Here is a 14,224-nt window from a genome sequence, read left to right on the forward strand (position 1 = left end):
CGTTTATCTTTTCTTGGTGCAATGCTATTGGAGCATTTGGTTTCTCACCTTTATGCAGCAATCCGTGATGGTATCGATTGCAGCCTTCCACAGGACATTGTTGTCGTCTCTCACATCGTCCACTGTGGGAGCGCAGGCAACAGAAGCACAGCTTGCTTTCAACAGCCAATTGATATCGGCGTTTCGGATCCGAATCCTTGAACATGGCACACGACGTAACATCATGATTCTCTCTTTGACAGACAGGACATTTCTTGCTGTCTACTCCACGGTTTTCTTGCCTACAGCCGCTGTTTGTTTGAGCTGTATCTCCGAAAATTCCTCCAGCCGCCAATGTGTAGTTGACGCATGAAGCATACTTTGCCATTTGTTCAACCCATTTTGCAAAGTCGATCACTGTGGGCTCCAAAATGTTTTCTTCAGTGACAAATTTACCCCACATAATCGTCTGATACTGTGGAAGTTTTTGCAGCAGCAAACAAAGAAGTTCAGGATTATAAATGTGATGTTTTAACCCTTTCATTCCAGCAGTCAGGTTACGAACAACACTATCAAACTCTATGAAGGATTCCCAGTTGTAGACGTTCGGAAGTACTTTTATTTCCTGAATCAAAGCTCGTAGCAGCAACTCGGGTCTTCCAAAACGTAGCTCCAGGGCCTTTACAATCTCTTCAGCATCCGTCGAAGCCATAAGCATATGCTGAACAGCTTCCCTTGCTTTTCCCGTTAAACATTTATTCAATCGTACGACGTTTTCCGTTCCAGTGTATTCACCAGCTGTAGTTGTAAGACGGTACTGGTTGACGAAGAGCGGCCACTCTTTAACGTTCCCATCGAAAATCGGTAGTGATTCTCCTCCCGTTGTTCTAGCCAGCATCCTCTGCATCGATTTGGTAATCCGCAACATTTCCGTGTCTACGCTGGAACTCTCTTGTGTCCGTTGATCGTTGTGTCTTGTTGGGCTTGAATAACATTCAACTTGTACCTGGTTGTTTCCTGCGAAGGAAGATTCCATCGTCGAACTCGTTTGTGCTCGTAAATTTTGAATCCACTCTTGCACTCGTTCTGTTGGATCTGTATCCTGCACATTCTGGAAACACTGGTCGACTCGAGCCACACCCGAGGTTTGCTCTAGCTCTTCTGCCAACGCCGCCTCTGCAATTTTCAGTTCCATTTCTGCTTTCAGCACTTTCTCAGCACGCTGTCTCTTTTCGCGAGCTTGTTGCTCCTCTAGCTCAGCCAACTTTTTCCCAGCATCAAATTTGGCTCGCATCACTGTTACCTGCGCTGTTCTGCTCGATGCTCTGCTATCCGCAAGAGATGGTTCTTTGCGGAATGGATTGTTTACTCGGCTGTTGATCGTAAATCCATATTCCGTAGACTGAGTCAACAGTGACGGTGAAATTTGCGCCTGATAGTCCTGATTGGTAGCTCCTGGAAGAGACGCATTACTCAAATGGAAAATTTTCTGCATTATAGCAAGAGACAGTTGCTTTGCCGTGTCTTGTTTTCCAATTGGAATTTCAAGCAGCTCGCAGGTTTTCGCTACCTTCTCTATTTTTGCATTCTCTATAAGCACAGACAAACAGACGTCACACTCTCATCGCTGTTCATCGATCAACTTTTTAACGATCGATTCGAATATCTTGTAGGTGGTCAATCGACCATCCGCAGCGCTCACGTCGCTTTTGTTCGTATTTGACGTTTACACATTACCGCCACCTGTTGGTCCATCGGCCAACTACAGTGTTTTTAGCATTGGGCGTACATGTTTTCGCGACTATGATTTTGATCGCGATTTGTTCTAAGTGTTACGTCTGTTTCTCTGTGCTATAAGGTTCAATCTATCTGCAAACTGAGGAGAGCGCAATCCGAAATCAAATCCTTCGAACTTCTGCACTTTTCTCCTAATCCAGTTGAGTGTGGTGTCCGAACCATATAGAATTTGATGCAAGAGCCGAAGGTCGTCCGGCTGTGCAGCGTCCACATTTTCAGCAACTCGCGTTTCACCGACAAAAATCTGCATTTTCGGCTTATCCCGGCTTCTAAGCATGTAACTGTAATCCGCCGCGCGTAAATTCGATGTCGAAGGACCATATGTATCGAATACAAACGAAAATTTTATCGAATTCAAATTTATTTATTTTCGCGAAATTGTAGTGCGTACAATCACGTCGCGTACTTGTGTTCTTATAACAATAGATTCGCGGGTTTTCAAAGAAAACTGCCTTCCGCTCGTTTAGACTACGTACTCCACTCTTGGGGAGGTCGTCGTTGGCTTGGCTAGGGGTGTCATCGTTTCCATACACGTTGGAACTTAGTATTCACGGCATTTCTGGAGGATATGCCGTACAGTTTGGTCCGCCGTCGAGCGGTCGTTGATGAAACCAGCTTGATAACTTCCCGCAAACTCATTTGCTATTGGTGATAGACGACGGAAGATAATCTGGGATTGCACTTTGTAGGCGGCATTCAGGATAGTGATCGCACGATAGTTTTTACGTTCTAGTTTGTCGCCCTTCTTGTAGATGAGGCATATGACCCCTTGCTTCCAATCTTCCGGCAGCTGTTCCGTTTCCCAGATTCTGACAATCATCCGGTGCAGGCAGGCTAACCTATCCGGGCCCATTTTTATGAGTTCAGCTCCAATACCATCCTTAATAACTGCCTTGTTGTTATTGAGCTGCTTGATGGCATCCTTAACATCCCTCACTGTAAGAACAGGTTGGTTTCCTTCATCCGCCGTGCTGACGTAGTCTCTTCCTCCGCAAGTTTGAATATATATATAGGCTTTTTTCAAGTTTGAATGAAAGCTATATCCTTCCTCTATACGATGCCACTAAGTTTGCTATGTGTTCCAAGCAAAATATGAGACATATCCCGTGAAGAAATACTCAAGATTTATCAAAAAACGGGCTTTTTCGCAAACTGTTCAGCTAGCTGGCGTACGAGGGGTCCACCAATTTGAGAAAACAGAAAGGACCACCCTCAAGTTTTATCGAAAACTAGCGATCAGTGACATAAAATTGGAATTCTAACGATGGGTGCCGATGGCGGCCTGGTTTCAGCGAGAATTGACTCGGCAAAAGAACGCTTGGGAACCTCTGGTGGTTGCTGTTGCCGTTCACTGGATTCGATTTTTTTTCACTGATGCCACCGCATGGCGTAGGTACGGTGATCGGAACGACAGTGAGAACAATATCATTTTGAGGTTCTTGTTGTTGCTGCTCTTGGAGGTGAAAGTGCGCGGGAATAATCAGGTGGTCCATTAGCCGCTGCTCCTGATTGACTACGATAGTAGAATCGAACGTATTTTGCACTGGTGGTGTACTCGGGCGTGCGACAGGTGGAAAGGAATGTTGATGATATACGGTTGCCGGTGACAATACCATTGATCGTTGTTGCATGGCTTGATGGTTGCGGTTTGATATGATTTGCTCCATAATTTTCATCTGCTGCATTAGATGATAATTCTGAAGCTGTAGCAACTGTAGTAAATCATCATTGAATCTTTTGCTCGCTTCTCTCGTCCGCTGCATATGCTGATCAATAGACTGCAGCAGATCGAGTATTGGGATATGCAGTGGTCCCCAACACAGACATTCAAGTTAATGGTCAAATAAGTACGTTTTGTACTACCTCAACAGATACTGCAACAAAGTTTCACTTGATAAACAACGTGATTTTCAAGATTTTTTGTTCAAAATCTGTAAAATTTTTGTTCCAACTAAAGCTATAAAAATGCTTTTTTAAATAGCCAACAAAGTTCGCAGAATGAGAGGTGATATGGATTGTAATCAGCAGGTTGTAGTAAGAATTTCGGTATGTTGTAGTTAGATCATTATTCACCACTGCTTATATGCTTGAATCAGTTTATTTTACATTTTTCTTCTTTTGCGTTCCAAATCTTGCTTTGTTACACGTTGCTGTTTTATTGTTACACTATTTTGTTTTTGTGTGTGTTTTGCGCTGCCTAACATAGGTTGGTGGTACTTCTATCATACGGCGGCCTGTCAGAGCAATTAGGGTTTTGGATAGATTGGTTTCCTACAGAGGGTCAAGTTGTTTGATCCAACGATAAAGTGCAACATGTTTCTGGTTTCTTCTTTTACACTATTTGCTGTGAGTTTTTTACATTTTGTTGATCTAAGATGTGCATAGAAGCTAAGCGAAAACAACGACATCGCAATCGTTCATTTTTGCATATTTTAATATTTTTTTAGGAAGGAAATCTGATTCCGATCAAAAAATGTACAAATTAGATTTTGCAGATACTCTAATCGTTGGCGCAACGTATAGGTGATAGGTTTCTACCGTAATCCAATTGTAAAAAAAAAACAAACAAAATACATATGGCAGTTTTAGGAGTATGATAAAGGTTTCTCTATTCGATTAAAAAAAATGGTGACTGATTGTGTGGTTACGAAAAGAGAGATTTACAAAATAGTTAACAAATTAGGAAGGCGTAATTGAAGTAATGAGGTTACTACCAGGAACCAAAATAATCATCATCAATATGCAGTGTTTTAGAGGTTAACGAAAAAAACTAGTATACATTTCATAAGGTTCATAATTTAAACAACAGTGTAAATGTAACTGGTTTAACAACTTACCTTTGTTAGTTTTAGTTTTCTGACCGATGACAACCGTCAACGTCTCATGCTTGATATTCTTCTGACACGCTTGATGACAGGATGCATTTTCTTGTGTTTTAAATTTGGCAATTACTTATTTTACAAACAATGTGCATTGCCTTCACTAAACGGCAACTCTCTCTTCTGCCCCTATAGCTATTTTTGCATATTGGCAACTTTTTTTTAGATCTTTTTCGATGAAATATGACGTGACATTTGGCGACACTTGGCAGATGAAAGTTTCGCATGATACGGTATGACAAATGACCTCTTGCCAAGTGAGGCACCTTCCATGTCAGCTAGGAGGTGTTAATTTCTCTTCAATAAATTAAATATTAAAATTGGTTTCATGCTCAATAATTAACTACTACTCGCAGAATTTTACAATTATCTCATTTCTTTTGCCTAAATATGAGCCTAATCTCTGCTGTATCAATTTACACTATATTCTGTCAAGTACACAGATTTAATGGTTTTCCAATTTATTAAACTAAACGGTCTGTCTATATTTGTTTGATTTTTAATAAATTTACTATACAAGCCTACTTACTGGTAAGTGCAAATTCTAGTATCATTTGGATGTGTGTGTACAATCGATAAACATTTTACTGCATTTTACAACAACTGTTACACCTGTTGGCTGTCCTGTACACACCAAGCTGTAGCTAATTTTGGGTTAGGAGTTAGGGTGTCGTCTCCTTTCTGCCGGTGTCATGGAGTGAACTGCGAAAAGCTGGTTAATTTATTATGCACTGTACTTGAAAAAACTTTTGCCAAGCGTTTCGATTTTGCGGTACCTAAAACTGAATCCTTTCAACACTCACTACTAAAATATGTGAAAAATAAAACATTTACAAAATACATACAAGATCGGAAACGGGAGATCATTTCCACAATTTACAATCTGTGATCATGAATAATGGAACCATACAGTTTGGAAGATGAAGTAATTTCGGGTGCACATTTTTAACAGGGAACGACGATGAGGGGATTTTTTTTGTGAATGCGGGTATGAACTTTTATGTCTCTATCAAAGGTCTTTTAGCAATGCACTTTTTGCATTCTTCAGCTTGTCCAGTCGTTTCAGCAGGTGGTTATTGCAAGTTTCTAGCTCCTCCAAACGGTCCATGAATTCGCGGTTCTGTAAAAAGAAGGAAATCACTGTGAGTTTCAAGTGTATTACCTACATCAGAGAGGGTTATTTCAAAAAGAAACTTCTGTTCATGCTTTTAGGTACAGTTCAGGGATGTCTTGGATGTCTTGACGGATTGATGAGACGCGAAGATCTTATGAGCAATATGGGTGACAATTCACAAATTTATAATCTTCTTCTTTCTGGCAGCCTGTTCCAACCGGGAGCCTTCTTCTCAGCTTAGTCTTCACACTTCCATAGTTTTAAGCTAATAGTAATAGTGGTAAATGAGTGGAATGCAGTTCATAGGGAACGCGGTAAACGCACAGTTATTGAGTAAGATCATGCTCATGTATGGTAATTTACTCTACCATCCCCTACTGTATCTTAATGATATACAAATCGAAAATGTTTGATTGACACCTCTTCCCAGAAGACAGCGTCTGTTTCAAGAACGCTTCTCTTAAGAACAATGCAGACGAAATTATAAGATTTTTTACTTCTGTTAAAACTTTATTGCTCTTGGCGAGTTGATTAACACCACCTGTCATTTGGCTTTGAATTGTTCGACTCACTCCTCCTTACTGAATAACATGGGTGTTGAAACAGGAAGTCGGTATAATGTTCTACGGGTCATCCCAGGCATGTGACTCAGACGAGGGGAAGAAAAGCGTTCGAATCGCCGCGCGAGTACCTAAAGGCTCAATCTTAGGCCCGATGTTATGGAATACGAAGTACGATGACGTACTGAGGCAGCCCTTCCGATTGGTGTTAAGATTGTTGGATTCGCCCGCGACATTACCCAAGTGGTCTATGGAAATCGATGGAGGAAGTAGAATTGACAGCAGCGCACTCTATCTCCATAGTTCAGGAATGGATGAAGTCTAGAAAACTAGGACTGACCCGTCACAAGTCTGAGGTGGTGGTGGTCAACAGCTGCAAGTCCGAGCAACGGGCGCTTATCTCAGTTGGTAATTGCAGGATAGAGTCCAAGCGATACCTTAGGCATCTTGGGATAATGATCAATGACAAGCTCAGCTTCGCTAGCAACGTTGAGTATGCCTGTAAAAGGACATCTACGGCTATAGCGGTGCTTTCGAGAATGATGTCTAACAGCTCTGCTGTAATTGCCAGCAAATGCAAGCTCCTGGCAGGCGCGGCGCTGTTCATACCGAGGTTTGGAGGACCAACCTGCTCAAAAGCGCCTAAAACGAGCAGAAACTTAAAGCGGTTGGAAAGCACGTATGGACCAATGCACGAGATCACCTGTTGACGTTTGAGCGGTGCCGTGTTATTTATGTGGCCATGGCAACGAATGAATTCGGCACCGCTCAAACGTCAAACTAGTGAACTCGTGCATTGGTCCATAGAACCATGTATGAGTAAGAGTAGCAAGCGCATACCAAACGGTTTCTAAAGAGGCAGTGTGTATCATAGCCGGGATGACGCCCATCGAGCTCATCAAGGAAGGTTTTTAATGCTTCAACCAAAAGGGGTATAATACCAACCTCGAAAGAACAGCCGATGATTGAAAGCAGGAAAAATCACTGAGAAATATTATCAGTTATTACGCCGACGACCATTTTAACACTATGACATTTATCGTTCGTGGAAGATAACGAGCCATGAACGAAAACAAGACAGACACACACCACCCACTGTGCCGATTACGTTGTGTCACCACTTGTAACATTCGCTGGCACACTCTTATTCTGACCAAGAAACAGAGGTAAATATTTTCCATTTTCTGTGCAATGTTTGCAACCAAAGCGGTGTTTAATGGTCCAATAGATTATAATTAGATTGCTAAAGGTTGCATTACCAAAGAATATGAAAGTTATTACCAATTTTATGCAATACACACGGTGCTCCCCTGACCGTTATTATCAGAAAAAAATCTCCATCAAATCTGTGCTCACCAGTTGTTTTCTATAACTAAGCTGCATGTCTGGGCAAAATTTCAAAAAAATCGTAGGGCCCGCTTTGAAGTTACGCCCTTTTCATTGTATAAGCCCACAAATTCAACGGAAATCTGGGATATTTAAATGGATTTTTATTGGCCGTGATTATCAGAAGAAATAAACCAACAATTAATTAAAAACAATTAATAACAATTTGATTAAGGTATGTGTTTTAAGACATTTGTATCCTCTGTGTGGAGTTTTTAATGGGCAGAACGTTGATATTTTTAGTTACGCCCTTTTTGAAATGTAAGTATTAAAATCATTTATTTTAAATAGATTAATTAGGCATTCTGATACCGGTAAGCATGTTCAAACGATATCAATGACACATTGCACTTACATGCCGTCAAAGTCTTTCACAATCGACTGATTTTTCATAGGCTCAAGCGATATGAAGCATTACGGAGCCAATTTAAATTTTTATACAAAAATATTCTGGATAGTTTGGTGAAGCATTGAACTCATGATTCAAATGATTCATGTTGTTTATCGAAGTGCAATTTGACGTCGAAGAATTCTTCAGGACTTGACTTTTCGGTTATGAGTAGCTGGGTATGGAATAAAATGAAATTCACAATTTAGAAAGCAGCAACACAAAATGGAAAAAAATAATGCAAATATCTTTCTGAGTTCCATTACCCCGAATATCATGAACCTGAATACCATAACTTCGAGTTCCAGTTCCTTAAATGGCATTACTTCGAATTTCATTATCATGGGGCTATGTCATGCAAGGTAATTATTAATTCGGGACAAGAGCATTCAGCATAATGGTGCGTTCAGGGTGATGACTCTTTAGTTAACGAGACTCGGAGAAATGAAATTCGGGGTTATGGGGTAGAATCTTTTCAAGAGAGATTTGATTCGAGTATTGATTTTTAACGAATTCTATCCAGAATGAGTCGGAAAAAATAAAAATCGTGCTCGATAGTCTTCGATTTGGATTAAATTTTGCACATGTTTTTGGTATGATAGAATAAGTGTTTTTCATGGAAAAACTGATCATTTTGACTCAAGAATAACTTTTGAAAACGGAGTATAATTTTTTGCATGCAAATTATTTGAAAAATTCTAATTTCGAAACTGTTGATTTTAGAGAAAAATGTTCTATGAAGAAGTTGTAGTAAACCGTTTGGCCTACAAGAAAAATATATACATTGAAAAAAATATTTTAAGTTTTTTCATGAAAAATTCAAAAATAGAACTTAAATTTTAAATTACACAAAAACTCCATTTTTGATATTTTTTAAATTTTCACCATAGAATCTTGATAGTATACAGTGTTTGGAACAAAATTTTATGATGGAGAAATTTTTAATGAAAAGTTTTTCTAAGAACAACTTTTGACCGATTTTCAAAATTTTGATTTGTTTTTGTCAAAATTAATACGTTCTGATGACACAATAATAATCTTGAAATTATTCTGAACCATAATGATTATATGGATAATTTCTCTAGAAGTAGCCATTGTCGAATTATATCGAGATTAATGCAAAAATATTATTTTCTTGTAGGCCAAACGGTTCACTTCAACTTCTTCATAGAAAATATTTCTCTAAAATCATCAGTTTCAGAGTTAGAGTTTTCCAAATAAATTGCATGCAAAAATGTATAGGCAATTTCCATAAGTTATTCTCGAGTCAAAATGATCGATTTTTCTATGGAAAACACTTATTGTATCATACCAAAAACATGTGCAAAATTTTCTGCAAATCGAAGACGGTCGAGTTCTGCGACTGACCGATTTGACATGGAATCCGTGGGAAATTAAGCTCTGCAAGTGTTCTGATTTAAAAATCAAATTATCCAAACAATACCGAATATTTCTCACATTTCTTAAACGTATTTCAAGTATTGAGGCTTACTCTGCTCGAGTTGGCTTGAGAATGTGTTGATTGATTTATATAATTCTTTCGCTATTGTATTTACCTCTCTTACGTAATTGTGTGATCGAAAACACCGGGAAAGCCACAGGTAAAATTATAGATTTGTTAAAAATCTAAGCGTTGTAATGCATGCTACAAATGATCACAATAGTATCGATAGTGGTCTAGAGTGCCATAGTTTAATCAATAGTGCATTTACACAGCAATTGTGGTTTAAATCCTGGGGCAGTACATATTCAATTTTGCCCAGACATGCAGCTTAGCTATAGAAAACGACTGGTGAGCACAGATTTGATGGAGATTTTTTTCTGATAATAACGGTCAGGGGAGCACCGTGATACATAAATCACCCGAATGGCTCGATACTGTTGCAGTCTGTGAGAGTTGCTGCTCTTGAACGCTCTCGTGCCAAACGAGAGAGTGAATGTTTACATTCATAGGGCTCTCCGAATGCGATGTGCCACGAACTGTTATGGTACGTGAACTTTTATACTCCCCGAATATGGTTCGATCGGCTTATTCGGATCAAAATCCAAACACTGGTAAAAAGTACTTCAAGCAACGATCAGAGGAAAATAAGCAGTCTCTCCAGAGAGTGGAAAACCTGTATGATGAACTGAGAACGATCGCATTTAGGAATTACATCAGACGCCTGGAATCTGACTTCAAGCACGACCCCTTTTCGTTATGGTCTTTCGTTAAAAGCAGGAAGCACGGCCATGGAGTTCCATCTGACATGATTTACCGTAGCTGTAAAGCGTCCAGTTTCCGAGATAACGCAAACCTCTTTGCCGACTTTTTCTCCACCGCTTACAGCAACCAACAATTCAACGCCGTTCAAACTGCGTCTGAATTACCTCGTAAATTGTCCATCTTCGAAAGGTGCTAAGCCGGATCGCCTTCTTCCTGTTTTCTTCAAACAGTGTGCGGAAGGAATGGAATGCAAGTGAACATCTGGAGTGCCTACGGTCTCCATTCTACTTCTTCTACAGTTTCGACAGTGAACAGTTGGAACTTGTTGACAAAACTCGGGATCTCGGCGTAGTTATTGACACTAAAGTTAAGTTTAACGAGCATGTCTTCATCGTCACAGCCAAATCGTATGCACTATTGGGATTCATCTGCCTTCGACAACGTTTACGCCGTCGGGGCGCCGTCCACAAAACGCTCTAGGGGAGGGGCAGCAGGCTGAAGCGTTGCGACTCACACACAATTTTTTTTTCCATGCAGAAAACGTTACGAAGGAAGGGGGTTAACAATTGTAGGGTTACGTAATAAACGGACGCTGACTAGGAAGCGCCCAGATATCGTTTCCACATACGCGTTACGTCGTCTACCGTGGCCTGATCCACTAGAATTACTAGCTTACGAAGATCGTTTTTTTTTTCTATTTATTTGGAAGGCTCGAGGCGCCATTAAGCATTACAGAGCCGACATCAATTGACTTACAAAAGTTAGAAAAAAAGTTATTTATTATTCTTCCGAGCGGATTTCTTCGGTCGCAGCTCCTGTTGAACCTGTAGATGCGAATTGTGCCCGCCGTTGACTTGTTCGATCCTTTCCGTTGCTAGGGAGCGCGTCGATCATATCCGATAATTTGGAAATATACTCCCGAAAATTTTCCAAACCGAGCTGCGCTGCCGCTTGATCAATTGTTCCTCACTGAATTGATCAAATTTACCAGTTGTGGCTTCCTTCTGTTTCATTCCTGTTTTTTCTTCTTCCGCTTCGATTAGCATTTGGGGCTCTAATATTTCCTCTTCCATTATTTCTATAATTTCTCCATCATATCTTTCGTTCTTGATGGCAACGCTGCTGCATCTGCTTCCACCGCTTCCACAACCCCGACGTAAGTAACCACTTGACTCCTGGCATGTTCCGGCTTGTTTGTTAGTCGCGCATTCGGACAATAGAAATATGAGTAGTAGAACGCTAGTGGCACTTTTGTCACAAAACTGATTTAACTAATTATTACCTTTAATTGTTATTTTACATGAATTGATCGATCCCACGCAACAGAGAATGTTTTGTTTTGGCCTTTGACACTTTGAGGCCCGGTGCTCACGCTGTCACATCGCAGCAAACTAGATGTTGGTCACACGAACAGCAACGACATTAGCATTCGTAGGTTAAGGTGACGATGAATCGAAGCCAAAGTTCAAATTTACAAGAGCACGGATCTGGAGAACGAAACACCCGTTTGAGCTGAATACCTAATCGATTGGTCACCACCAGCTAGTAACCAATCGATTAAGTTTTCAGCTTAAACGGATGTTTGGTTCTCTAGATCCGTGCTCTTGAAAATTTCAAGTTTGGCTTCGATTCATCTTCACCTTAATGCTTCTACTATTCGGACATGAGTTGACACAAAAACACTTTTCCTTCAGTTCGTCATAGTATACTTTGGCTTTCCATTTAGCGACATCCAACGATGGAGGGATGTTGTTGTCAATCTCCATGTACGCGCCTCTCACACCAGTCTGGAGGTGATCGAGACCTAGTCCGGTTGGGAATTTCTCCCTCACTGTTAGATGTACATTCTCGTACTTTCCAAGTGCCGACGACAGTTCCTTATCTTCAACCTTGGGAAGGACATCGAAAATTCTCACATAATGTAAGTCGATTCCTGCTATCAACATACGCAGCTCCACCGATTTGCCACTGTTGAAGAGGAATTTGACGCCATCCTTATTCCGTTGAAGCGCGTGCTGCATTGCAGTTTCTGATTTGTACTTAATGCACAAGCTCCTATCTGTTGCCATCTAGCAAACAGTATCTACTCAGAAACACGGGTAGTCACAGAATGACTAAATTTTAGTAATTTATGACTATTTTCTATCTGCCTCTCTTTCATTCTGCAGGGAATTTTATTCCTGTTTGTCAATTCGCCTGGGTTGAAGCATCGCTAAGCTTCAACCCAGGCGAAATGACATTTAGTGTAGAAATTCACAGCGGAATAAAAGAGAGGCAGATAGAAAATAGTCATTAATGCATAAACTTTAGTAATTCTGTGACTATTTTTATTTCTGAGTGTCCATGGTCATCAAATCGAAATCCAGTGTCTTGAGGAAACCAGCAATTTCTGTCCAGTCCGGCCGTGGGTGAGTGTATATCCACTGGCTTACAAGCACGTCGGACTTTGGCGAGTGCACAAGAACAACTCTACGAAGACCGTTGCCAACTAATTAGAGTGTCTATTTACCGGCCATTTTGCTTGTCCCGGGATTCGGGACAAAAATTGATGCTTTCGTTAAAAGATGTATGTTTGTTGAAAAGGAAGTGATATTTCAACTTTGAAATGTGTTTACAATTAAAAAAAGACAGATTCTTTTTTCAGGATATTAAACACATTTTTTCTAATGAAGTTACAACAAATCAATGTTTACCTTAGTTAATTATGGGTTTGTTGGGAAAGTTAACGAATTCTCATCATTATCATCTTCTAAGTACAAGAGAAACGTTTTGCAGATCATGGAGAGTAATGTACTGGATCATACTTGAAGTCAATTATTGTAATTTAAGGGTCCAGATTGGCTTACAGTTATGATAACTAGGGAAAGTGTACCAGTTATGGATATAGTGATTCCTTATTTGGCCATACGTGTTTTTTCGAAAACTTTCACTTTTTGCATAACTTTTTACACAAGTATCGGATTGCTTCGCGATCTTCGGCAATTGAAGTCCGTGTTCAGAATTTTTATAGAGTTCAATGGGTGACCTCTGTCGATTTTGATTTGCAAAAGTAAGTTTTCTATAGTCAATCCCATACAAACTTTGAACGGCTGGTGCTAAACTATAGTTTCACCGATTGCGCTGAAATTATGCACAGTTGTTTTGGAACCTAAATGCAATACTGACCAGTTCTGTGATAGAAATCACATATTTTCATATAAAGCCGCACCAACTCTCGATTGCGGTCCTCGTTCTCCAGATACCGTCGCAGCTAATCATGCCATCTTTCTTCACGTCTTCTTATTCAACACGCTAACTCTGAAGTACCCATTAATGGGTACTTTCGTACCCATTTCCAACTAAAGTGGTTTAACTCATTAAATGAGTAAGGTCGACTTACTCATTAAAGAGTATCGAACACGAACTTCAAAACATGGGTATTTTTTACTCCTGGATAGTTTTGAAAAAATGGGTAAAAATGCCTCATGTTTTTGCTGATTTTGCTCTGGATTCAGGTTAAGAATTGAGACATTGGAAAATCAAGTTGAAAAACAAGTCTCAGTACAATATAAATGAATTACGTATTTATTATGCCATTTGTTGCGTTAATACATTATCACAATGATTTTTTCTTTATTTTTTAATTTGTAGGATACTCCCGATACTCTTTCTCGGTTTTCCATCTTTGCACATTGGATATCGGCTCCTCGAACTGTTGTGCCGCATCAATATCCGGGTTCTGTTGAATAAATAAAGAACACAATAGTCCTCTAAGCAAACAAAAATCATCTCAGAAACTACTTACCTTTAAAGATATTTCCTGTATAAGATTTTCAGCCAGCTATTACAATAGTTCCGGCATCGACAATAGATTTTATTATCACCGACGAAAACATGACTGCAAAATCTATTTTAAAATGGAGGTGCTGCTCGTTA

General features: G+C 39.9%; 1 protein-coding gene across 7 annotated transcripts in view; it reads right to left on the reverse strand.

Moving 5' to 3' along the window:
* Positions 1 to 3,860: 3,860 nt before the first annotated feature.
* LOC5580055 (leucine-rich repeat flightless-interacting protein 2) overlaps positions 3,861 to 14,224 on the reverse strand; it is a 157,114-nt gene continuing 146,750 nt past the window's right edge. For 6 of the 7 annotated variants that reach the window (XM_021844045.1, XM_021844041.1, XM_021844031.1 and 3 more), the window contains one exon: positions 3,861 to 5,775. In XM_021844045.1, the coding sequence (XP_021699737.1) occupies positions 5,665 to 5,775 (111 nt within the window). In that variant the 3' untranslated portion in view covers positions 3,861 to 5,664. The remainder of the gene's footprint in view (positions 5,776 to 14,224) is intronic. The other variant, XR_002500324.1, reaches the window with a different exon arrangement.

The sequence above is a fragment of the Aedes aegypti genome, chromosome 1, assembly GCF_002204515.2.
Source record: "Aedes aegypti strain LVP_AGWG chromosome 1, AaegL5.0 Primary Assembly, whole genome shotgun sequence".
In the NCBI taxonomy this organism is placed as follows: domain Eukaryota; kingdom Metazoa; phylum Arthropoda; class Insecta; order Diptera; family Culicidae; genus Aedes; species Aedes aegypti.